This window comes from Bison bison, unplaced genomic scaffold (genome assembly GCF_000754665.1).
Source record: "Bison bison bison isolate TAMUID 2011002044 unplaced genomic scaffold, Bison_UMD1.0 scf7180017862275, whole genome shotgun sequence".
NCBI classification, from domain to species: domain Eukaryota; kingdom Metazoa; phylum Chordata; class Mammalia; order Artiodactyla; family Bovidae; genus Bison; species Bison bison.
The window spans coordinates 470181-495809 of NW_011492847.1; the positions used below are offsets into that span (position 1 = coordinate 470181).

A 25629-nucleotide genomic window follows, 5' to 3' on the forward strand; every position below is an offset into this window, starting at 1 on the left:
AAGCTACGTACGCCTGTGGCAAGAGATGCTCACCAGGGCCATGAGGTTTCCTAGCCAGCGGCTCCCATATCTGTCCAATGTGGGTCTCATTCCTCAGATCTGAGCCATCGCTAGGGACCACAGAGAACAGTCTTGGGAAGAGCCGTGTGCACTACTGCATGAACCATCATGCTCCTGTGAAACACTGCTTCTCTTTAAAGGAAATCATAACTGAAAGAAGAAACAGTGGCTCTGCCCTGCTTGAAATGGGGGCAGCCCAAAGGCTTGACACACTTCTCTGGCTTCTTACTTCCAAACCCCACCCCTCCACCTCTGGGAGCCCAAGTCACCACAACCACCACCACGAAGCCAAGCCCTACAATTTGGAAACACAGACTTTATCAACCTCATGGAAAGCACTGTGTGAGTTGAACAAGCCCTTGAAAACCTAAGATGAGGGAAAACAAGAGGGGAACAAACCTGAGATTGCATTAGTCACAGACATTAGCGGTGAGTGGAGAGCAGGAGTCACTCCCCAGACAGTATGGTAGCCCACAATGCCAGCCAAGCCGAAGGTGGTCACCATCTGGGAAAAGGCTAAATTGGGAGCCGCGATGCCCAAACCTAGTATCCCAGTGAGACCTGGAGAAACAGAAAAGAGTGTGAGCTCACATCCAGTTCTCTCAGGAGGATTAAAAGCACACGCACACCCACACACAAACATGTGGCATAGTCAAGGCTTTAAAATTCCACACCCTTGCAAATGAGTTTTTTTTTTTAAAGACATTTCCTTATTGGGAAGGGAGGTGAAAGTGAGTTAAAGGTATTGTGAGCAAAACTCAACTTCCTGACCACCACCACCATCCCCTAAAATAAATTGTAAACATCTAGTAAAATTTATGAGTCACCTTAATAATAATTTGCACATTTTCCTCTGCATAACTGGTCCTCTTCTCTGCTTTAACTTTCATTGACGATGCCACATGTGTTTATACAAGTGTTTTTATTCCAGAATTATAGGCCTATAAAGGATCTACCAAAGCATTTGCTACTTGGGCAAGACACAACCTTTATAAGACAGACTTTGGGGAGGCCCACTTCATGTCACTCTCAGATTTGGCTGGGAAGAGGGATTTTAAAAGATTAGGAAGGGTTTCATTCACTCCAGCACCTCCCCAAAACATATGGCTTCCACCCACCCAGGACAGAAGTTTTGCAATTGCTCCTGAATCTGGACTGGACTGCTGGCCAGGGCAGTCAGCTCCAGCCTCAATACCAAGTCAGCAAACAGGATTTTACAAAGAAAAAGGGAAAAAAATACAAATTAAATTAAGAATGTGCAGAATACAAACACTCAGCTCTCAACATACATCTTTAATTATCACCTTTCCTAACAGCAAACATGTGGATGGCTGTTCTGCAACAGAAGAAAGGGTTACCTAGCGGTCAGTGAAAACCAAATCATAATGGATGACCAGGATGCTGGAATTTAACTTCCTTGAATAAGGTACTTTTTCCCCTTGATATGGACTATTTCTTTACAAGTGGCAAAGCTGAAACATTAGCAACTGACAAGTTACTTTAAATTATTCAGTAAGACTGTAGTTTTAAATTTTTTTTGTTTATTGGACACCCCACATGACATAGTTCCCCATGATCTTAGCTCCCCAACCAGGGACTGAACCAGTGTTCCCTTCAGTACAAGTGTGGAGTCTTAACCATTGGACCCCTAGGGAAGTTTATGCAGTTTTATTTCCCTACCCACATATAAGACTTCCAGGGCTCCCATGAATGGCCTGTTAACCATCTGGAGGGAGAGTAAGATAGAATATTGTTTTGAGCTTCAGTTAAACATCAGAGAATCTGTGCAGGGTTATATTTAAGGATATGTTTTCTTAAGCCAGGCTGCCTGGTTCAAATTCTGGCTCTACTGCTTGCTAGCTGTGTGATCTTAGGTAACTTATTTAACCTCTCTGTGCTCCAGTATTCTCTGTAACATTATTAATCCTTTCTGTCTTCATCTAGAAAAAGAAAATAATAATATCCCGAACTCACTGAGTTCTTATAAGGAATAAATGAGCTAAGGCATGTGAAGTGTTTAGCATGATGCCCTAGCACTCACTAAATGCCCACATTAGTTATGAAGCAGTAAGTTCTCATCACCTGCAATCAACTGTGTTGGCCATCTAAGATAGAAACTCCTCAGCTGAAGGTTTCTTATTAACTATTGAATAAACTAAAGTCTTTTCATTTGACATTCATTAATGTCAAATATGCTACATTCAGTCTCTATGATAAAGGAAAAAGAAAAACAGAAAAAAAAAAAGGAAAAAAAGCAAATCACATTTTTTGAAGAAAGCTAGTAAAATAGATTCTAACATATGGTAGAAGTGTTCAAGAAAAACACTTGGCTTTATTATAAAGGAGGAACTTTTAGGGTACAAAAAAATAAATAGAAGGCCATCCCTTTATTCACTAGGATATGCCACTGTCACATCTATTAAAACGCAATAAACTTTGACTCAATAAACATAAGAGAAACCTAGAAAAATAAATCATTGTTATATCTCCCTACATTTCCTTATGAATCCCAAAGAGAAATGGAAATTTACAACCTACTGACCATACTCTCCTTGTACAACACAATTATATGGTTCCTTCTTTTTAATAAGTAAGTGCAAGTAGGGACACTGCTCCATCTATTCATAATATTCACAACTAAAGGCTTTCTCAGTCATTTTGCTGAAACTTGCTCTTTATTCAAGGAGAGTTACATATTTAGCTTAAAACATCTGGCCTCACATGGGAATTTGGAGAATGCTGAGGCTACAAGAATTCTGTGTGCTTGGTACCAGTCTTTAATTCTTTATAGTTTGCTTTTGTTTGTATTTTGGCTCTCACAGATCTAAACATTTTTAACTCATTCTATGAGACAGAAACCAACTTAAAATCAAATTTCCATATTTCAAGTTCTAACAATTCATAGCCAGAATGAATATTTATCACTATTTTATGACAATTCTTTAGTGTCTTCATGAAGATTAACTGGAAAATGAAGAATCTATGTTAAACTATAAAGAAAGAGATAAAAACTGAATTTTTTTTACTAGATGAATAACTTACTGTTTATTCTTAAAAGCAAATATTTGGTCCCCCCACCTTACCCAGAGATGCAGATAATCACAAGTGATGTTTTATAAACCACAAAAAATAAATCAATAACCACATTTAGATGAACTTTATAACAACACAATCTGACATACATCATTACTCTTTATATTTGGTATATATATATAAAAACATTAAAAATTATATTTTAAATGTTTTTTATAAAAGAAAAGTATTAACCACCTATGTATTATTTCTCACTTGTTCATTCCCGCATTTACCCCCGTGCCTGCTCTCTGAGAGTGGACAATGCAGTCTCCAAGTCCACAGAGGTGGGACCGGTGACATGTCACATGTGAAAACTGCTTCTAACAAGGTCAAGTCCTGAGAATCCAATGAATGACAACTGCATTTCATTTACTAACTTTGACAGTTAATACATTACTCACATAATACAGTCATAATTCAAAGAAGTCTAAATCTTCATAAAAGGAACCCTTACCTGCTGTATAGACAGAAGCCGATGTCATCGTCTTCCTGAAGGGCGTGATAGTAGCTGCTTTTTCAGCCTCCAGCTCTGCCACTGTCTTCTGTTTTACTGGGGCACCTTGAGGAATATTTTTCGGTGTGGGAGCAGGGAAAATCACTTGGCCATCCTAACAGAAATTAGAAGAACAGTACTTTTTAAACCATCCAGCATTCAGTCAATTCAGTGTTGCAGAAAAACTCTTTGAAAAACAATTTTAAATAAATATAGAAGTTCATATAATTTATAACATCACTTTATATAAATATATAACATGTGCATGCATGTTAAGTCACTTCCATCAGTCATGTCCGACTCTCTGTGACCCTACGGACTACAGCCCACCAGTCTCCGCTGTCCATGGGATTCTCCAGGCAAAGTGGGTTGCCATGCCCTCCTCCAGAGGATCTTCCTGACCCAGGGATTGAACCCACTTCTCTTATGTCTCCTGTATCGGCAGGTAGGTTCTTTACCATTAGCACTACATACATGTACGTAAATATATAATGGCTGTGTCACGAAAACACACATAGATGTACAATTAGTATGTGCATAGAACATATAAGGAAGAAAACAGAACTTAAAAGAAGATAGGTGGGGGAATGTTTAATTTTTACTTTATTCAGTTTTGGGGGTTTTGTTTGTTTTCTGTTTTTCAAAAGCAATACATATTTTAGGTGCTGCTGCTGCTAAGTCGCTTCAGTCGTGTCCGACTCTGTGAGACCCTATAGATGGCAGCCCACCAGGCTCCCCTGTTCCTGGGATTCTCCAGGCAATAACACTGGAGTGGGTTGCCATTTCCTTCTCCAATGCATGAAAGTGAAAAGTGAAAGCAAAGTCGTTCAGTCGTGTCCGACTCTTAGCGACCCCATGGACTGCAGCCCACCAGGCTCCTCCGCCCATGGGATTTTCCAAGCAAGAGTACTGGAGTGGGGTGCCATTGCCTTCTCCTATTTTTTTAGGTGAGTCACATGTATATCTGCAATATTTTTCTTTAAGTTGTTCTGGATTTTTAAATAATTTTTATTGGCATAAACCCAACACATTGCTATAGGATTCTTCCATAAACAAAAATCCTAGAACAAATGCAAAATGAAAACACAGGAAGGAATAGATCTCTTTACTCACCTTCATCACTACGGTTCCTCTAATGACGTGACCCATTGTACCAAAGTCAAAGTCATCTTTCACTTCAAAGTAAAAATTATCTTTGTCTGGGCTGATGGCCTTCAGAAGCTTGGTGATGTTGTTGGAATACAGGGTGCTGGCCTGAGTGGCCATTCGGCTGGGAAGGTCTGTGTAGCCTATGTGAGTAATTCCCTAAATGAATAAAAATACAGTCAGAAAGGTCTATTACTAAACGCTCACATTCTTTACAGGACAATTCTCAGCCAAGGCTAAGTTTTGAAATTATACATCTTTATATACACATGAACACATATTTCAAAAAGAGCTTTAAATGTGACTACTTTTAATTTTAGAAAATTTCCAGCCTCAGTTTCTCTCAATATTTAAAGCAACAAACACCCTCTCACAAATCACTAAAAGATGAAGGATCAGGATCATAGCAAGAGGAAGCTCTGAGCTATACCTTATGAACATAAAGTTCTCCTGGCTTGGTAGTTTCAAAATTTCCGCCAGCCTCAGCAGCTAAATCCACAACAACCGAACCTTCCTTCATGGACTCAATCATTTCTTTATTAAACAAAATGGGAGCTTTTTTACCTAGTAAAACCAAAGAAAACAGAAAACAGTATAAAGCATATGATGAGTTTTTAAAACTCTATATTCTAATTATTATGGTAGTCTCTGAATACTCACAAATTGAACCCTTTCAAGAAACCCCTTAAAGCTCATAACAAAGGTAAGGCTGGTCACCTAAGGAAGAAATGGGATGAGCATGAGCCGCAAAGCCAGTGGGCAGGAAGGACCCACTGAACTAGCAAACAATACTTGCCATCTGTAACCACAGAAACCTCAACTAGCACTGCTCTTTCCAGCTGGTTTACACCCAGCTCCACTTGTGAGAAAAAAAAAAATCAACATTTTGCCTGTTTTTTGTAAATGCATAATAAACAAGCTAGTAAGGAAACTGTGTGCATGCAAATTGGACAGTTCATAAACATCACAAATGTCAAGGGAATATTCAGTAGTAATCTATGAATTCCAACATAGTATTTCCAGTCATCTGAACCGATGTCACCAGATTTTCCCACATACTATATTGTGCTGTGCGTGCCAAGTCGCCTCAGTCATGTCCAACTCTTTGTGACGCCATGGACTGTAGCCCGCCAGGCTCCTCTGTCCAAGGGGTTTCTCCAGGCAAGTATATTGGAGTGGGTTGCCCTCCTCCAGGTGATCTTCCCAACCCAAGGATCGAACCCCACATCTCTTATGTCTCCTGCGTTGGCAGACAGGTTCTTTACTACTAGCACCACTTGGGAACCTTAATTTAATACAGGATAACTTCGAGAAGAGACAGAGGAGTACCATGATATGGAAATAACAGAATACCAGAACTCCAAAAAATCTTAGAAATCACCCATACATTTTTATTCCCACTCAATGAAAGTATTTATTCTGTACCTCTGTTGAGTCGAGTTCCATGACTGGTGCTGGGAATTTACTGGTAGATAAACAGAAAAGATCCGTGTTCTCACGGAGCATACTCTTCACGAGGTATTTCACACTTTAAATTATATACTAATTCTTACATAGAGGATAAAGCACCGAACACAAGGATTTTTCAAGCTAACATACATCCATCAGTATGTTCAACAGGGGCTCCCATGGTGGGTATAATATCTTGTTCAAGTTTCACAAAACAATGTAAATATCTAAGCCAAAAGAAAAAGGGCATGAACTTGTGAGACTGACTATCGGAAAGCAGAGAGCTAATAGGCTAATTATTTCTTCTTCTGAAAGTTTTCAACTCTGAGTGAATTTTAGTAAAAACACTGTCAATTTTATAAATGGAAATCAACTAAAAGTAAAATTTTCATTATAATAATCTGTTTTTCAGACTATTTGACTGGAATACATGTGATTTGAAAAAGAAAAATAACCTTTCTTTGTAGCACATGTGAAAAAAACAGCTATAAAGATACAAGTGGTTGTACCTCCTTTCTCAATGCAAACTTAACACTTCCAAGATCAAGCCCAACTCCTAAGTCTCCTGTGACTGAAGGCCTTTCTCCCCCAGCTGAAGCACTCTGCCTAGCATTCCTTCTCATTACTGCTCCAGTGGACTGTCTGCTCCAACCATACTGGTTTGTTAGGGAAGATCTGAGGCTCTCTTCTGAGTCCCCGTGGAAAGGAGCAAGAATGCGGAGGTCTTTGCTTCCCTGATAGCTCAGTTGGTAAAGAATCCGCCTGCAATGCAGGACACCTCCTGTTCGGTTCCTGGGTTGGGATGATCCCCTAGAGAAGGGATAGGCTACCCACTCCAGTATTCTTGGGCTTCCCTGGTGGCTCAGATGGTAAAGAATCTGCCTGCAATGCAGGAGACCTGGGTTCAACCCCTGGGTTGGGAAGATCCCCTGGAGAAGAGAAAGGCTACCCATTCCAGTATTCTGGCCTGGAGAAGTCCATGGGGGTCGCAAAGAGTCAGGCACGACGGAACGAATTTCACTTCACTTTCCCAAAGGCAACTCCCAGAAGTCCTGGTGGCTTCACTACTTCTCAAAATTCTCTGGAATTTTGAATTCCTTTCCTCTAGGCTCCCACGCTACAGTCCAATGGGAATCTGGGGATACAAACCACACACATCTGAGGACTCTCCAAAATAAAGGTCATGCTGCTCAGTTCTGCAGTTATTTAAAGCTATGGGTGATAGAGTTGCTCCCACATAAGGGAGCAGATTTAAAGGGGTAAATTTGACTGTCGTCACTACTCACTTCTAGTGCCTCATCTCTACTAAGCCCCATCTAACAGAGCCTCATCTCCATTAACCAGACTCATGTTTGTCACAGTTTTTCCTCCCACCTGTCTTGTGCCCTCTGGTCTTAGGCTGACATGCCTTAAACTACTCTTTTGGCTATAACCAATTTAGATACAGGTCTACCCCCTTTGACTTCTAACTGCACCGACTTTACAACCATTGACCTCACAAATTTGATTTGGCATCTAACTAACATCTCCTGCCCCCAAAATTCTGAATTCCTTCTTCCTTCTGAGATAACTATAGCTATAGCTCAGACCCTGGATCTGTAATGCTGCCCACTTTATAAGATGTCAAGTGGCCAAAACCATTTAGGCTCCCTAGAAAACATCTAATGTACCACCTATTTCTCTTCTTTGAGTTTACTTATTCAACCTACACAAAGCCATTCTACAGTGGCTCACACACACACACATATTTTTGCTGCAACAGAGATAACAGGTGGTCTGACCGTATTATCACTCTGAAATTCAATCTCTTTGAAAGAATAGCATTTTCTTTCACATAAAATATTTTATTTAGTATATAGCCAAATAATGGGAATGTAAGTCAAAAAAATATATTTAAAGTCACAGAGGAATGTTTAAAAAAAACATGGAATTATTACAAGTAAAAAGTACACAACAAAACAGTATGTATAGGATGCTCCCATTTAGTAAAAAATAGAATTATACACATATATATGAATGTTTCAAGCATACACACACACACACACACACACACACACACACACACACATACACACACAAAATACTACAAATACTATATAGTTCCTGGGCTTCCCTGGTAATTCAGCTGGTAAAGAATTCACCTGCAATGCAGGAGACCCCAGTTTGATTCCTGGGTCAAGAAGATCCCCTGGAGGAGGGCATGGCAACCCACTCTAGTATTGCCTGGAGAATTCCATGGACAGGATAGCCTGGCAGGCTGTAGTCCATGGGGTCACAAACAGTCAGACGCGACTGAGTGACTAAGTACACATGTATATAGTTCCTAGCAAATTTTATAGAGTATGTTTAACAACATCAGGATATCTTTGAGTGGTAAGACTAATTTATTTTCTTCTTTATGCTTTTTCTTATCTCCCAAGTTTTCTAGAAGAGCTTGCTTTAATGTTATTGCTTTAAAAATTCAATAAGGGCTACAGGGAATACAATGATGAATGTAACAGTGCAGCTGTCTTTAAGAACTCACATGTGGACTAATTTACTGAAAATTCTGAAAAGTGCAGAAATGCAAATTAAAAACAGAAGAGAAAAAACAGAGCCAAAAGAGGAGCAGAATAGTACATAAAAATTCCAAATGAGCAAATCCTCAAAAGATTAGGTCAAGAGAGGGAAAGACTGAGAAGGAAATTTCAAAATACTATCTTACCCTGAGGGCCTACTGTGACAAAAATGTAATAAATGCTAAGTGTGGCATTACAAAATGGAAAGAACAAAAATTAATAAGATGATTAGTCAGCTTTTCAGAGGAAATCCACCCAAACCTAACATTTATTTCAAATTAAACTCTGAACTCTATAGGTTAGAATTAATTATAAAAGAATCACCCCACAAAGAGAAGAAGAAAAGATATCCTTGGTAAATCTCTCTCTTGTCTTTAGACTGAAAAGTACTTCTTAAATTTCAGCAATGGGAAAAATTACAAAGGAAAATGTCAAGAAATTTAAATATGAAAAGGTATATATTACTATCCTCAGAAGAACATAAACATGACAAAAAATTAATACAATAAAAAGTTCATGGAAATTCAAATAGAAACAAAACACTACACTAAGATCCTAATAGATAAATGAGCAGCAAATGCAAATGGATAATTCAATAGAAAGGTAACAACCCAATGAAAACAGTTCACCCTCAGTAAGAACCAAAGAAATGTGAGAACACACACATATATATACTACCATGTGTAAAACAGATAGCTGGTTGGAAGCTCCTATACAGCACAGAGAGCTCAGCTGGGTGTTCTGTGATGACCTAAAGGGGTAAGATGGGCGGTGGGGCGGAAGGGAGGCTCAAGAGGGAAGGCACAAATGCACACATATAACTGATTTATGTTGTTGCATAGCAGAAACTAACACAACATTGTAAAGCAATTATAATCCAATCTAAAACAATAATATATTAAAAAAAGAAAGAAAAAGAAATGCAAGTACAAAGAATGGGATATATTTTTGCCCTCAAAGTGAAAGAGTCAACAAAATCTTGAATACTGCTGAAATGGACGATCTACTGATGAGATTAGGAACTACATAATCTTCCAGGAAAGCATAGTTTATCAAGTGTTTACCAAATTGCCAAAAATACTAATATTCATCTACTAATTCTACTTCCCAGATTTGATTAATCCTGGGGAAATAACTGAAAATACAGATATAGGAATAAAGCAGAAAAAAATGTTAGTATATCATTTTTAATTGACAAAAACTGGAAATACATAAAAAGCTTAACTTTGGGAGAACAGTTAAATAAAATACAGTACATTCAAACAAGAAAATTCTAACAAAACCATTAAAATATTTATAGAGAGTTCTTAATGACTTATTATATTAAGGGGGAAACTTAAAAGAGTATTTAGTGGGGTAAGTAAGAAAGCTATTATATCTTCATCTAATGTGATAAAAATGCATGGGAAAAAGGCTGAAAGGAAATGGTAAAATGTTAATAGTATTTTTCACTGAGTAGAAGGATCACAAATGATCTTTATTTTCTACTTTGTACTCTACTGTATTTCCAACAAAAGTCACACACTATTTTTATAAAAATAAACAAACAAAGCATAATCACAACCAGTTTCCCCTTTAAGTAGAGGACAGAGATTAAAGAGTTAGTTGTACTAGAAGAATTAAAATAATTAAGAAATAACAATTAAAATAATTAAGAAATAACCCTTACCCAGTCTGTTTACTTACCAACAGAAAACACTTCACTCAAAATCCTCTGCCCTCCCTGCTACAGCAAAGGAAGCTATACAGTTAGGAAAGCCTTTCAAAGACTGAACCCAAATACTTACACAGGGAGACAGAATCATAACTAAGGATGGATAGCAAACAGGAAGATGCACACAGAGTTTTTTTTATATAACATATAACACAGAAAAGAATAAATCCAACGTTTAGAGATGTCCCATAATACCCCAGTGACAGCCCAGTACAGGTCCTAGACATATGGATAAAAGATCAAATAAGCATATCAGGTGTTTCAGGACAGGACTGTATAAGGAGGCAGAAAGATTAATAAACGGAGGCAGATACAAGGGTTTTTCTAGAGGCATGCTTGGGCTTTCCCCTTTTGACTGCTCATTTCTGTTGATTTTATCATTTATTTGCAGAAGATGAGAAACACAAAAAGACCAAAACTTACATCTCTTCAAACCACCCTCCTCAAAAAAAGGAGATTGAAAAAACTCAACAAGGAGAAAAAAATATTAATATATTTCCTGACACAAAACAAACTGTGGGTTAAAGGTGTGGGAAGATGTCCAACTTCATGAACTATTTCTTGGTTTCTTTTGGTTCATGAACATTAAGTTCCTGGTAAGATTACTCAGTTCCCTCCCAGTTGGGAGTTTACTTCCGTACTTTTGCCAAGACAATCTAGAACATCATGCACTCATAGTCATCATTCAAGTATTCATCTATGCACTGACTCAAGTGATACCCATTCAGTGCCTACCATGTGCAGGCTAAATGGGGAAGGAAAGCTGTACTTATAGCTCTGAGGTCTAACAGTTTAGAACTGAAGGAGGTTGCATTCGAAGATTAGGGAGCATTTTTATTAGGAGAATAACTGAGATATTTTATAACACTAATTACAGAGTTTCCCAACTGGATGACCATTATTTGGGGTAAGTAGAGGTGCCATGGGCTTCCCTGGTAGCTCACTGGTAAAGAACCTGCCTGCCAATGCAGGAGACAGGGGTTCAGGAAGATCCCCTGGAGAAGGAAATGACAACCCACTCCAGTATTCTTGCCTGGGAAATTCCATGGACAGAGAAGCCTGGTGGGCTACAGTCCGTGGGGTCACAAAAGAGTCAGAACGACTTAGTGACTAAACAGTAACAGCAGACAAGAGGTGCCACAGATTAATATAAGGTATTCTTGAATCTCTGTGTACACGCAGAACTGATTGCAGGCTGAAAAAGTGCCTCACACATGGGCACTGTTTCTTGATGTGTGCCTATATGGCAGTGCGTCACACATATTTATTCTGAAATGTGACTGAATTAATAGTAGCTTTCATACTCTTGTGTTTTCTTATTAAATGAATACTAAGATGTAGTTAAAAGAAGCTTACTCCTTGGAAGGAAAGTTATGTCCAACCTACACAGCATATTCAAAAGCAGAGACATTACTTTGCCAACAAAGGTTCATCTAGTCAAGGCTATGGTTTTTCCAGTAGTCATGTATGGATGTGAGAGTTGAACTATAAAGAAAGCTAAGTGCCGAAGAATTGATGCTTTTGAACTGTGGTGTTGGAGAAGACTGTTGAGAGTCCCTTGGACTGCAAGGAGATCCAACCAGTCCATTCTGAAGGAGATCAGCCCTGGGATTTCTTGGAAGGAATGATGCTAAAGCTGAAACTCCAGTACTTTGGCCACCTCATGCGAAGAGTTGACTCATTGGAAAAGGCTCTGACGCTGGGAGGGATTGGGGGCAGAAGGAGAAGGGGACAACAAAGGATGAGATGGCTGGATGGCATCACTGACTCGATGGACCTGAGTCTGGGTGAACTCCGGGAGTTGGTGATGGACGGGGAGGCCTGGCGTGCTGCAATTCATGGGGTCGCAAAGAGTCAGACACGACTGAGCAACTGAACTGAACTGAAGATGTAGTTGTTAAAGTGGCAAATTCAAAAACTTCTAGAAAAGACTGCATGCTAAGTCGCATGTGTCCGACTCTTTGCAACCTTATGGGCTGTAGCCCTCCAGGCTCCTCTGTCCATAGATTCTCCAGACAAGAATATTGGAGTGGGTAGCTGTGCCCTCCTCTAGGGAATCTTCCTAACCCAGGGATCAAACCCATGTCTCTTAAGTGTCCTGCACTGGCAGCACCTGGGTTTCTAAAAATAGCTTTAACAACTTCCTGCTATGTGGCAAAAGAATATACCATTGGCCTCTACAACACTAAATTCAAATAGAGAGACTTAGCTTAAACTAAACACCAACAGCTAAACCTTTACTGGAAAGTTCTACAAAATGTTATTTACACCTGTCTGAGTAAATCAGGTCTAACACGGTCATCTGAAATAATGAATTTTCAGATTCTGCCTTAGCAGAAAAAGAATCAAGCCCTCACAGACAACTTTAATGACACCAAAGAAAAAAAGAGGAAAATTCAGAGGAAACCACTAAAAATATTAAGAACAACAAGACACCAAGATGAAAAAGGTTTACCACAAAGTTTTATAATAATTCCAAAGAACATTTAGCATTACTTACTGGAATTATTCAATGGCATTTAATCAGATGGGGAAATTCCTAACTTCCTGGCCTCTAAGGCATCAAATTAAGCAGGCTCAAGAAAAACTTTCTGCTTTAACAAGAACATAGTATATTTAACATAGTAACAAAGAAATTAATAATATAACTTATTAAATATATTTATCCAAACCAAAATAGATTTCTTGTGAACAAGTACTATAAACACAAGGATAATTTTAATATAATACACTCCTATATTGACTACATGCAAAACAGGGCATGTAAAGATGCTCTGAACTGTAGTATTTATGCATTAAGGAATATTATTCAAGAACACAATTTTACATTGAGCACTGGTGTTTATACAGCATCCTCTTGTCACTACTCTGACTTTCATTTTCTCGACATAGTCCATGAGCTTTAAGGAGAAATGACCTGAAACTACTCCAAAGGCAGGCCTGGCTGGCCCAAGGATAACTTATTGATGACCTGTTCAGAAATCCAGGCGTAAGTTGAGGGGCCCAGCCTACACTGATTGGTTCAAAAGTAGTGATGTTGGGACTTCTTTGGTGGCTAAGACTCTGAGCTACCAATGCAGGGGGCACAGGTTCAATCCCTGGTCAGGAAACTAGATCCAACATGCTCCAACTAAGACCCAGATAAATAAGTAAAAATAAATTTTTTTAAAAGTGAAGACATTACCCAATCAAAGTAAGTAAGAATGAGGGAAAGTGTGCTAAGGGCTTCTGAAAAAGAAGTTTCCTTGCTCTTCAAGAGGGAGTCATCAGACTCGGCCTGCCTTGTCCTCTGGTGGTGTAATGTGCTGTGCACACCGAGGCCTGAAGCTACTTCTGCCTCTACCCCTCTACCCCTGCCTTTCATCCCTGAGGATGAAACCAACCAGAGAGGGCCGAGCTGAGAGGACGAAGGAGCCCAGCAGGGTTTCCCAGAGCATACCTCTCCAGTCATAACTGGACTTTCTTCCATTACAAGTGACAACTGAAAGTCAGTCATGTCTGACTCTTTGTGACCCCGTGGGCTATCGTCAGTGGCATTCTCCAGGCCAGAATACTGGAGTGTGTAGCCTTTCCCTTCTCCAGGGGATCTTCCCAACCCAGGAATCGAACTGAGATCTCCCACATTGCAAGCAGATTCTTTACCAGCTGAGCCACAAAGGAAGCCCAGTTTTTTCAGTTACAAGATCCAACAAATCTCCTTTCTGGTTTAAGGCAGATTGTGCTGGAATGTCTGCTTCTGGCAGCCAAAGGCATTCTAACTTATACACACCAAAGGCTCTTTTGGAATTTCAAAATCACAGATGGGGTTCAGATATTGAGTCTTAAAATGTAAAAATGTTACAGATCAGGACAAAAGGCTTTTTATACAAATATATGTATACATAAGGAAAAAAGAGATCATTGGTTATGTAACAGATCGGATGTGGCAAAAAACTGCTAAACATTTTGATCCACTGATCTAATGAGTCTCTGATTCTGCCAAGTGTGGTAGACAGAGCAACACACAGATCCAACCCCCTCCAGCTCTGTTATCACTGGAGAGGCTACAGATAGCTGTGTTTGTGAACAGAAAGAGATTCTGAGAGTGAAAGTGCTGGTCGCTCAGTCATGTCCAACTCTTTGCAACCCCATGGACTATAGCCCTCCAGGCTCCTCTACCATGGGATTCTCCAGGCAAGAACACCGGAGTGGGTTGCCATGCCCTCCTCCAGGGGATCTTCCTGACCCATCAGGGTCTCCCACATTGCAGGCAGAGTCTTTACCATCTGAGCCACCGGGGAGTACGGAATGATCTTGACCTAAGCTTAAATAGTCAAGTAGAGTACGTTACATGTGAATGCTATTCTTGGAACTAGACAAAAATTTTCTCTGCCTAATTAATTATTTGTATAAGGAACCAGAAAGAAAGTCAGGCTGGCAAAAATTTGACTTTTACAAATTGGATGCCTCAAGATATTTCTAAATGTAATACTTAGCAAAAAGGGTAACAGCATGTTTTAGCAGATTAGAGAAATCCCTAAAGATTTAAAGAAGAAACCTAAAAACAAGCCTTTACCCAATAACTAGAGAATACATTTATAAAAATTTTTCCAGGATTACCTTAATAATTTACCTGTTATAGCTGTAAAATTCTGTATAGATAAAAATTAGTCAAGGCTTTACCATGGAATCACAATCTATGGGAATTCTAAAAAAAAGGAAAACAACCTACCAAACTTAAATGGTAACATAAAAAGGAAACGTATATTATATAATACATATGTAAATATGCATTACATTAAGCAATAGTCAGTCACACAGTTGTGTCTAACTTTACAATCCCATGAACTGTAGCCTGCCTGGCTCCTCTGTCCATGGAATTCTCCAGGCAAGAGTACTGGAGTGGGTTGCCATTCCCTTCTCCAGGAGATCCTGCCCACCCAGGGATGGGTGTCTTCTGCACTGGCAGGCAGATTCTTTACCACGAACACCACCTGGGAAGCCCATCTAGGTGTACCTCAGCTACCAAAACCCCTAAAAAGATTAATGAATATTTATTATACACTAATTTATAAAACAATTAGGAAGTTATTTTTTAATAGAAATAATACTGTTTATTTTCTTTTCCATGTCAGAAAACTTAGAATGAGATTGACAAAAAAGCCTTAATGAAACAGATATCTTCAGAAAAGTCAGATGAAAAGCAAGTCACGGTTTTCCACAGTGAAATCCATGCTAGATTGCCATCTAATGGCAACGGTTTTGTAACTTCATGAGTTATGTCCATAAGCTTGAAGATTTCAGAGACTATTTCTGACATACCACGAAATGCTCAAGAATGTCCAGACTTTCTACTGCAAAATTTAACGAGCTGTTCAGTCTGGGTACCATCTGCAAGACAGGCATCACCAACGGAAGAAAGGAGATTATGCTAATACTCTACGTGCCAGGCCCTACGCTGGGCTTTTTCCCTTAACAAATCCTCAAAACAGCTCTGTAAGATGAAAATGTTTACCTCCTTTTCAGAGATGAGGAATCTGAAGTTAAGAGAGACACATCAGCTGTTAAGTAGTGGAACTAGAATTTGAATCTACTCTGTCTGGTTCTAAATCCATGATCTGATCGCCAATGAATGGATTAAACATAAGCAGTTATAAGTGATGTCCCCAGTGGCTCAGTGGTAAAGAATTCGCCTGCAATGCAAGAGACGCAGGTTCAATCCCTGGGTCAGGAAGATCCCCTGGAGAAGGAAATGCCACCCCACTTCAGTACTCTTGCCTAGAAAATTCCATGGGCAGAGGAGTCTGGTGGGCTATGGTCCATAGGGTCGCAAAGAGTCAGACACAACTGAAGTGACTGAGCACACACACAGTATAGGGGAAGAGGAAAGCAGCTTTTAGCTCCTCACCAAAATCCACATTTGCTATGGGCTGAATTGTGTCCCCAGAAAAATTCATATGTTGAAGCCCTAACCCACAGTAACTTGGAATATGACTATATTTGGAGGTAGAACCTCTAAATAGATGATTACATTAAATGAGGCCATCAGGGTGGGCTCCAGTCCAGTATGACTGGTATCCTTAAAACAAGAGACCATGAGGACACACACACGAAAAAAAAGACACCAAGACACAGCAGAAGAGGCTCTCTGCAAGCCTAGGAAAGAAGCCTCAGAAGAAACCAAACCTGCCGACACCTTGATCTTGGACTTCTAGGCTCCAGACAGTAAGAAAATAAATTTCTATCATTTAAGCAACACCACCACCACCCCCCACCCCCCAAGTCTGTGAGATTTTGTTATGGCAGCCTTAGCAAACTACCACAATGTTCTCTTATTTCTGAGGGCACTGTTAGACTACAATTTCCAGCTTCCGTCACAGTTAGGTCTGACCACGTGACTAGGTCTTTAGCAAGAGAAATGTAAGCAGAGGTGGTATGTGCCACTTCCTGGCATCCCATGCACACTCCTCCATGGCCTTTTGCTACTAGTCAGTGGAACAGAGACAGTATCCTGAGTGACTTTCAGAGCCTCATCACCATTATGGTGATACTGTCATACTTGAATCCCAGAAGACTGCAAGGAGAGCTGCCCTCCAATGTGTCAACCACCTTATTCCTGTTAACTGAGCAGGAAATAAATGTCTATAATGTCTGAGCTCTGGGGTGAATTTGTTAGGCAGCTAGACCACCCTAACTCTTACTGAGACACAGGAAAGAAGGGAGAACAGAAATGTACATGGTGGAAGGTGCTGGTTGTAGCTGTAACTCTATTGGGTCATCCTCACCAGAGCAGCATCAGTCTCCCTATTCTTTTCATCTCAAGGACTGCCAGGGAGGGGAGCACAATGCTCCCCAATCTTGCAACACACTTTGGGAGAAACAACAGACCAAACCAGAAGATTCCATGCCATAAATCTTCCTAACGGATATCTGTTAACTTGGCCCAGTCTCTCACTAAATGCACTCAAACATACTCTAAACAGTCAAGACTGAGACATGATGCAAAACCTCACAACTCTGGCATCTTCTTCTTGATGACAAGTTGTCCTGCTCTGCTGAAAGTTACAAAGAGATGTGTAGACAGCCTGTGGTAACCAACCCCTTGATGTTGCAACATTTAAATATTTCTCTCTGTCCTTCAAAATTCTCAAAACAAATGAAACTTCATACAAGTAATATTACAAAATTCCATACAATAACACAATGCATTTATTGGAGGGGAGGCTGGTATATGAGTCAGATTAGTCAATAAAAGAAAGTTAAACCATTCTTCAAAAAAAGTTGGAAATCACTGATCTGTACAGTTCTGTCATATTGGACCACAATGCTTACAGAATGAAAAGAATAAATCTGAAAAATAAAGCTTTACTTTAGAGAATAACCTTGAGTAGTTATCAAAACAATAATATCTTTGTGGAATTTCATAAATGAAGATACGTATATTGCTGAATCAATTATTCTCCTGCCTAAAAGAACAGATTTGAAAATTACTGTGGAAAGTTACTCTTTTGTACTATATTTCTACTCAATATGAAAGATGGAATCCAAGAGACAGATGGAGATCTGATGGAGAACCAGTGTTGATTTTTCAGGAGACTGTGAGAGCCCTCAGGTTTGCTCTTGTATGTGCAAGGCCCTTGCATATCAAGGGAGAACATCCCCTCCCAATTCCCCAGAGTCATGCAAAACTACCACAAAGGTCCTTTGCAGGCGGATTCTTTACCACTGAGCCCCTGGGGAAGCCCAAAAATAAAAAGTACTGTTACCCTAATCTTCATTGTGCCTTAAAAAGGTCCAAGCATATATGGCTTAACCCATTATAATTTATGATCAACCAATGAATAGCCTCCCTGCTGGCTGACAGGATACTTCTAACTCCTGAACAGACCATCCAACTACTTCCTAAGTCTTTCTTCTGAGAGGCCTAGCTAATCGCCTCAAATTGCAAATATGGCAAGAGTCCTAGTTTCGAAAATTTAAGAAAACTAGCTTCCTTTCTTAGTTTAAGACTAGCCTCTGCAGTATTCCTACCCAAGAGTATTCTATCTTTCCTTGGATAGCATTGGTAAAATGAAAGGGATTGTACCAACTGAGAAAAAAGAAGGAACCCACATTAGCTCAGGAACATCTGCTGAGCTACTGTTGCATACAAGGCTCCGTGGTAAGCACCATCCATGGCAGAGATAAGCCAGGCACTCTGGAGGCACAGGGAGATGGGACAATGACAGGGCAGTGAGCTGAGCACTGCTGGCATTCGAGCCACAGGCAAATGCTACAAATGCAGGGGGGAAAAAAAGAGTGTTTACTCCAAAGTAGGAGACAGCAGAAACTACAGAGTAACTGCTGCTGCTGCTGCTGCTAAGTCGCATCAGTCGTGTCCGACTCTGTGCAACCCCATAGACGGCAGCCCACCAGGCTCCTCCGTCCCTGGGAGTAACTACTGAGCTCAGTAGGACTTCAAAAGGCAGAGAAGGGCAGGGACAGCATTCTCAAGAGAAGGAACAATATGTTTAAAGCCTGAACATCCTCAGCCTTGGTACAGATCACAGCAGCCAGCAGGACTGAAATCAGGCCCAGGGAGCATGAAATTAGTTTAACATGAGGCCCCAAAGCTAAACCGGGACTAGAAACGGAAAGGCAACAAACACTTTACCAAGGGGTACAAAATTCAGAGCACAGGTAAGGATGGGGGTGGGGAGGGAGGGGATGTGCTCCAATCCTAATGACTTTAGATGCCTTTATCTAACAATGCTGGGAACACGAGCAGTCCAAGATACTGTCCGTATTAAACAAAATTCCAGGCTTTCCAGTGCCATTACAACATGAGGGCAGGACCTGAGGTGGGGAAAGGGAGAACAGGAATGTAAAGTGACCCCACAACGCTCATGCTTTGTAAGCAGGTGGCCATCAGGAAAGGTCCTAAATGGAAAAGGCTATTTCCATCAGGGTGGATTTACTGTGTGCCCCATGGCACTCCTAAGTGTCTCAGGAATTTAGGCAAAATCTGCTTAAACAGTCAGTGCTAAACCACTGCAATTCCTCCTCACCTGGCCCCTGTAAGTCCTAACTTACCAATCAGATTTTCAATCTGATTCAGTTTCTCCCTGATTAAATATTCCAAGTCTATGAAGAGTCTCTCTAGGTACTTTTTAATGATGACCCTAAAGGTCACAAGAAGGTTGGGAGCGCTCCCTGGTGGGTACAGAACCACAAACTGACACTCTCCACTAGGCCCTCTCTTGAAGTTACCTGCCATTAAGTTAAATGCTAGCCCTTATCCATCGCACAACTCAACTGAGAGGATCTAGAGGATCCAGACAGCATAAACCAGATGCCCATTGACAGATGAATAGATAAAGCAGCTGTGGTACATAAATACAATGGAATACTACTTAGCCATAAAAAGGAATGCATTTGAGTCAGTTCTAATGAGGTGGATGAACTTCAAAGTGAAGTCAGAAACAGAAAAATAAATATCGTATATTAACACATATGTATGGAACCTAGGGGCTTCCCTGGAAGCTCAGCTGGTAAAGAATCTGCCTGCAATGCAGGAGACCGAGGTTGATTCCTGAGTCAGGAAGTTCTCCTAGAGAAGAGATAGGCTACCCACTCCAGTGTTCTTGGGCTTCCCTGGTGGCTCAGATGGCAAAGAATCCACCTGCAATGCAGGAGACCTGGGTTCCATCCCTGGGTTGCGAAGATCCCCTAGAGGAGGGCATCACAACCCACTCCAATATTCTTGCCTGGAGAATCCTCATGGACAGAGGAGCCTGGCAGGATAGAGTCAGTCTATGGGATCACAAAGAGTCGGACATGACTGTGCAACTAAGCACAACACAGCATGGAATCTAGAAAGATGGTACTGATAATCTATTCATAGGGCAGTAGTGGAGATGCAGACACAGAGAACAGACTATGGACATGGGTGGAGGGGAGGAAGGAGAGGGTGAGACGAATGGAGAAAGTAGCGTGGAAGCACATACACTACCGTATGTTAAACAGCCAATGAAAATTTGCAGTGTGAATCAGGGAACTCAAATCAAGGCTCTCTAACAACCTAGAGGGGTGGGAAAGAGTTGGGGGTGGGAGGGAGATTCAAGAGGGAGGGGACGTATGTGTACCTGTGGCTAATTCATGTTGATGTGTGCCAGAAATGAAACCTATATTGTAAAGCAATTATCCTTCAATTAAAAATAAACTAAAAAAATAAAAGATAGCAGGCAGCATAATAAGCAGCTAGCTATAGAAACATCTCATTCTACCTACGATCCTCCTAAGTACAATGTAATTGTGTGTCCAAGCCCACTGACTAATGTGTGCCTAGGAGGAATGAAAATTTACCCACTCAGCATGATTGCTGCCTGAAGCAAGCTAACTGCCCATGCTCCTCTCTTAATGTTCTTATCCTGGCCAGGTCTTCAGCACAGCCGCAAGGATCTCTGTCTAAGGAATTGCTACTTGGGGAACTTCTGACATTTGACTTAATCCCCTTTGGATCCACTCAAGGAAAACTTTAGAACAACTTATGCTCCAGCAGTCTTTCAAGAGCAAGACACACACATGCAAAGGCTTGGGACAAACGTCAATAAGGGTATAATGCCAAGGGCATTATTTTTCGAAGAGCACGTGGACCTTTATATAATTCAATCTTTTTTTTTTTTTTTTAATGCTCGTACTTTCAAGTTTCAGTCCCCTAGGGATGTGAAAGATCTTTAAAAGACCATCTTCCTTATAATATTTGAATTAGCTTTTGTCTTTTGGAGGGTTTACTAAAAAAAGTAACAGAAAAGTCCTTTAAGATCAGCCTTATGAGTGCAAGCTCATGTCAATGGCACTGGTCAAGGACATTGTACAGGTTTAAAGTGCTCTGAGCCGGTTGCTTCAGAAAAGACTGAAAACAGGAAAGGCTCAGCAAAACAGATTCATAAAACTTCCTCAACTTCTTTTTGCATAGTATAGTATATATTATATTCCACTATCATATAATTTGACCTGTTGCTAAAGTATACTTACTATTAACTATTGATATTTATTTTTTTTAAAAAATGAGAGGTTAAAGTCAAGTCAACTCATCATATGCCCCTTTTTTAGGTTAAAAAAAAAAACCCTTTGTGGGGTAGGCCCAGAAAGTCCAAATGTTTTTTATACAAGAAGTCTTGAGTTCTATTACTTAAAGCTTTACAATCAATAATAATTCTATGCTGTGCAGTAGAAACTAACATAACATTGTAAAGCAACCATACTCCAACAAAAATTTTTAAAAATAATAATGATAATTCTATACACTATGCCCAAATTATCCTCAGTTCTTTATAAAGAATATGGCTTCACTAAAACTACCAGCTTCAAAGCCTCCCCATTTTACTACATGAGTAAATGCTTTAGCACCCTCTACTGGCCACTTGCTATATCTACTCAGGTCCTAACTCCTCTGGCCAGTAGCCTGCTAACCTTTCAACGGTCACATGGTGGCTACAGCAAAGGCTACCTCACCTCCTTCAAAACCAACTGTGTAAGAGGTGAGCCAGCAGCCACTGCCACAACAGGAAAGGATGACCCTGAGGTGCTCTCCTGCCGTGGCTTGTCCATGAGTCCTCTGCTGCCAGCAGATTTCACAAATAGCAGCTCCTGTCCTGTCTGGTCTGCACCTGTCTCCAGTAACCAACCCCAGTCTCATTTCCACACACAGATTCCTCTAGGGGCTGAGCCCAGATCACCTTCCCGCTATCTGCTTCATCTGGCCAGCTCCAGGGGGATGGAAGTACCTGGAGAGAGCAGCTCACCTGTCAGGTACCATGTGGGCAAAGAGGACACAACGGAGAGCCTGGGAGGCACAATTTCCCCCACAAGCTCATAGATATGATGCCAATCAATCTCCTGCTGTTAGGTGTATATTAGCCAGATTTGGCAGGGGCAGGGGCGTGAGTGCCAGAAGAGAACTTCCCACTTCCCATAACCCCGTGACAAAGCAGCTTCTCCTGATCCTCCACAGTCCCCTAGAGAAAGCGAAGCTCCTTCATAGGTTCAAACGCAAGTAATCTGAACCTGTAAGCTCTCATTATCTGGCCCACTTTCTTTTGGAAAGGGAAAAAAATAAGAGTCAACTTGGTATTCATTATTCAATAACAGAAGGAAAGGACAGGAGAGGAAGTAGCAATAAAAAAGAGGGAGCCTCTTCACGCCCAAATCTTGCTAGATCAAGCTACTGTGTACTATTTACTATTGATAAATGCTGGCTGCTTGGATATCCATCATCTATTGACTGAAAAATATTCTTTAGAAGAAGATACTGTAAAGGACTTAAGTGATTCCTTCTATCAAGGAGCTCATGATTTGGGTGCAAAGACCAAACACTTCAAAGTAACTAGAACATGACAAAGTATCATATCCTTTAGTAAAAAAATATATACTGGAAATTCCATAAATACATACACACAAAGCCCCCTCTCTTTATCTCTCATGTATAGAAAAACAATCATCAAGATATTAATAATGGTCATCTCTAGTGGAACTTTCAATGTACACTTTTTTCCTTCACATTTTTTAGTACTGTTTGGATTTCCTATAAGAAGAATGTAGTATCTTAACAAAGAGAACAGAAGTAAATTAAAAACCAATTTTTCAAGGGTATAAACAGAGGAAACTACTTATAAATCTAATATTGTACATAATCTGTAAACACAGATAAAAATATACAGGAAAAGAAACTGAAGAAAATATATCACATCATGAATGACCATTTTTCTCCAGAGGCCACAGTGATTTTGTCTTTTCTGCCTTTCATGTGCTTTCTTTTTTTCTAGAAGTAAATCTATCTTTACTTGAATCCTGACGTTAAACTCACTCTCATTTTAAAATACCGTTCATAAAGGCGCTTTAGCAATAACCCCTAATGTAATGACACACCTGGAATAAGAGCTGTGCTGATAAGGATGTCCACCTCCTTACACTGTTGAGCAAAGAGCTTCATTTCGGCCTCAATGAACTCTTTGGACATCTCCTTTGCGTATCCTCCTTGTCCCTCACCAGATTCCTTCAAATCCACCTCCAAGGGCTCAGCACCCAAAGACTTAAACTGCTCCAAAGCTGCGGCCCTGGTGATTATTGAAGGGGAAGCAGCAGTTATTTCAGGTCCTTAATACAGAAATTAAGATCATCATTTACAGAACTTATTTACAAAACAGAAAGAGACTCACAGACTCAGGAGAACAAATTTATGGTTGCCAGGGGGGAAGGACGGGGGGAAGGGGTAGTTGGGGAGTTTGGGATGGACATGTACACACTGCTATATTTACAATGGATAACCAACAAGGTCCTACTGTATAACACAGGGAACTCTGCTCAATGTTATGTGGCAGCCTGGATGGGAGGGGAGTTTCAGGAGAATGGATACATGTATACCTATGGCTGAGTCCCTTTGCTGTCCACCTGATACTAACACATTGTTAACAGACTATACTCCAATACAAAATAAAATGTTAAGAAAAAAAGATCATTTGTATACACATTGTTAAGAAAACTATAAATTCAAAAGTGGACACTCCTTTTTTTGAGATCTCTGACCAGACTGTTTCCATTTTTTTCTAAAGACAGGTAACACTTTTATGATATTTTCTCCCGGAAAAAAAAAAAAAAAATTATAGGAAATTCTACTAACTTAATTAACTAAATCACTTAGCTAAGTCACAAAAGAAATTTCACTACTGCCAACTCCAGTCATCAGTTTTGTTTCCTGACAGAGGTCCCATTGTCAATGATGAAGTGAGATCTGACCAACACTCAGATTTGACATCAGTCAAATCCTTTGTAAACATTCCAACTATGGGGACTTAACCACATAAAAGACTCTTTTACTTAGAAATATTGTTACAAAGCGATTTTTGCCCCTAGTCCGCACTAAATTGTGTTTGAGAAAAGCAATCTATAAATGGCATAAATAGTAAGAAGAACCAACACAATTAACTTATGTAAAAATGGCATAAATGTGAAGAACCAACACAATTAACTTATGTAAAAATGCATTCAGGTTAAAAATAAATAAACACTAGCTAAGTTCTATGTACTAGCTGGAAAACCAAAGCCAATAAAGCTCTCAGCTCTAGTGTGTTTAACTCACCACATCCAGTCCACTACAGTGAATCCCAATCTCCCTAATGACAACAATCACTCCAAGTACTTGTTAAAAATTCAGGGGAGGGAGGAGGGAGGAGGGTTCAGGATGGGGAACATATGTATACCTATGGCGGATTCATTTTGATATATGGCAAAACCAATACAATATTGTAAAGTTAAAAAATTAAAGTAAAAAAAAAATTCAAATTGCCAAGCTCCTCTCCAGAACCACTGAAATTACAATCTCCAGCAGAGGGACCAGAATCTCTATTTTTAGCAAGAGCTGCAGGTCATTCTTATCATCAGGGAAATTTGGGAAACAGTAGTGGTCTAAGCCCTTCAGCCCCATGATAACCGCCACGGTCAGGTAGGATGTAGAAGGCAGGGCAGGAAAAGTAAGGCATGGATGAACATGAGCTTCTCTCCATTTCTGCCAGCTTGAACAAGGACGTTCATACCTCAGCCAGAACTGAGGACAGCAGAGAGAGACAGAAAGATCCTGGTCCTGGATAGCCCTGATGAGTGATGAGCTGCTGCCTCTAGTGTGAAAAGGGAGTCCTTCCCCCGGATTTTCACTTCAGATATAATACATTATCTTTTGAATTATTTTTGGCCGAGCAGCACGCAGGATCTTAATTCCACAATATGGATCAAACCCAAGCCTCCTGCAGTGGAAGTGTGGAGTCTTAACCACTGGACCACAGAGAAGTCCCAATAATCCACTGTCTTACACTTTAAGAAAGTGACAGGGCTTCCCAGGTGGCTCAGTGGTAAAGAATCCACCTGCCAAGCAGGAAACGAGGGTTCAATCCCTGGTTCAAGAAGATCCCCTGGAGGAGGCAAGGGCAAGCCACTCCAGTATTCTTACCTGGAAAATTCCATGGACAGAAGGAGCCTGGCAGGCTACAGTCCACAGGACTGCAATAGAGTCTAACATGACTTAGTGATTAAACAACAACAAAAAAGTGTGTTCTGAAATGAACATTTTTTTTCATGTATCTTTTTTATTGGAGTATAATTGCTTTACAATGTGTGTTGGA

The 25629-nt window shown here is 40.2% G+C and overlaps 1 protein-coding gene across 3 annotated transcripts in view; it reads right to left on the bottom strand.

Moving 5' to 3' along the window:
• NNT (nicotinamide nucleotide transhydrogenase) overlaps positions 1-25629 on the bottom strand; it is a 98731-nt gene that overhangs the window by 42298 nt on the left and 30804 nt on the right. For all 3 annotated transcript variants that reach the window (XM_010832786.1, XM_010832784.1, XM_010832785.1), the window contains exons 7-11: positions 23384-23571; positions 5205-5338; positions 4742-4933; positions 3590-3743; positions 460-621 (exon numbers count right to left, since the gene is read on the bottom strand). In XM_010832786.1, coding sequence (XP_010831088.1) covers positions 460-621; positions 3590-3743; positions 4742-4933; positions 5205-5338; positions 23384-23571 — 830 coding nt within the window. The remainder of the gene's footprint in view (positions 1-459; positions 622-3589; positions 3744-4741; positions 4934-5204; positions 5339-23383; positions 23572-25629) is intronic.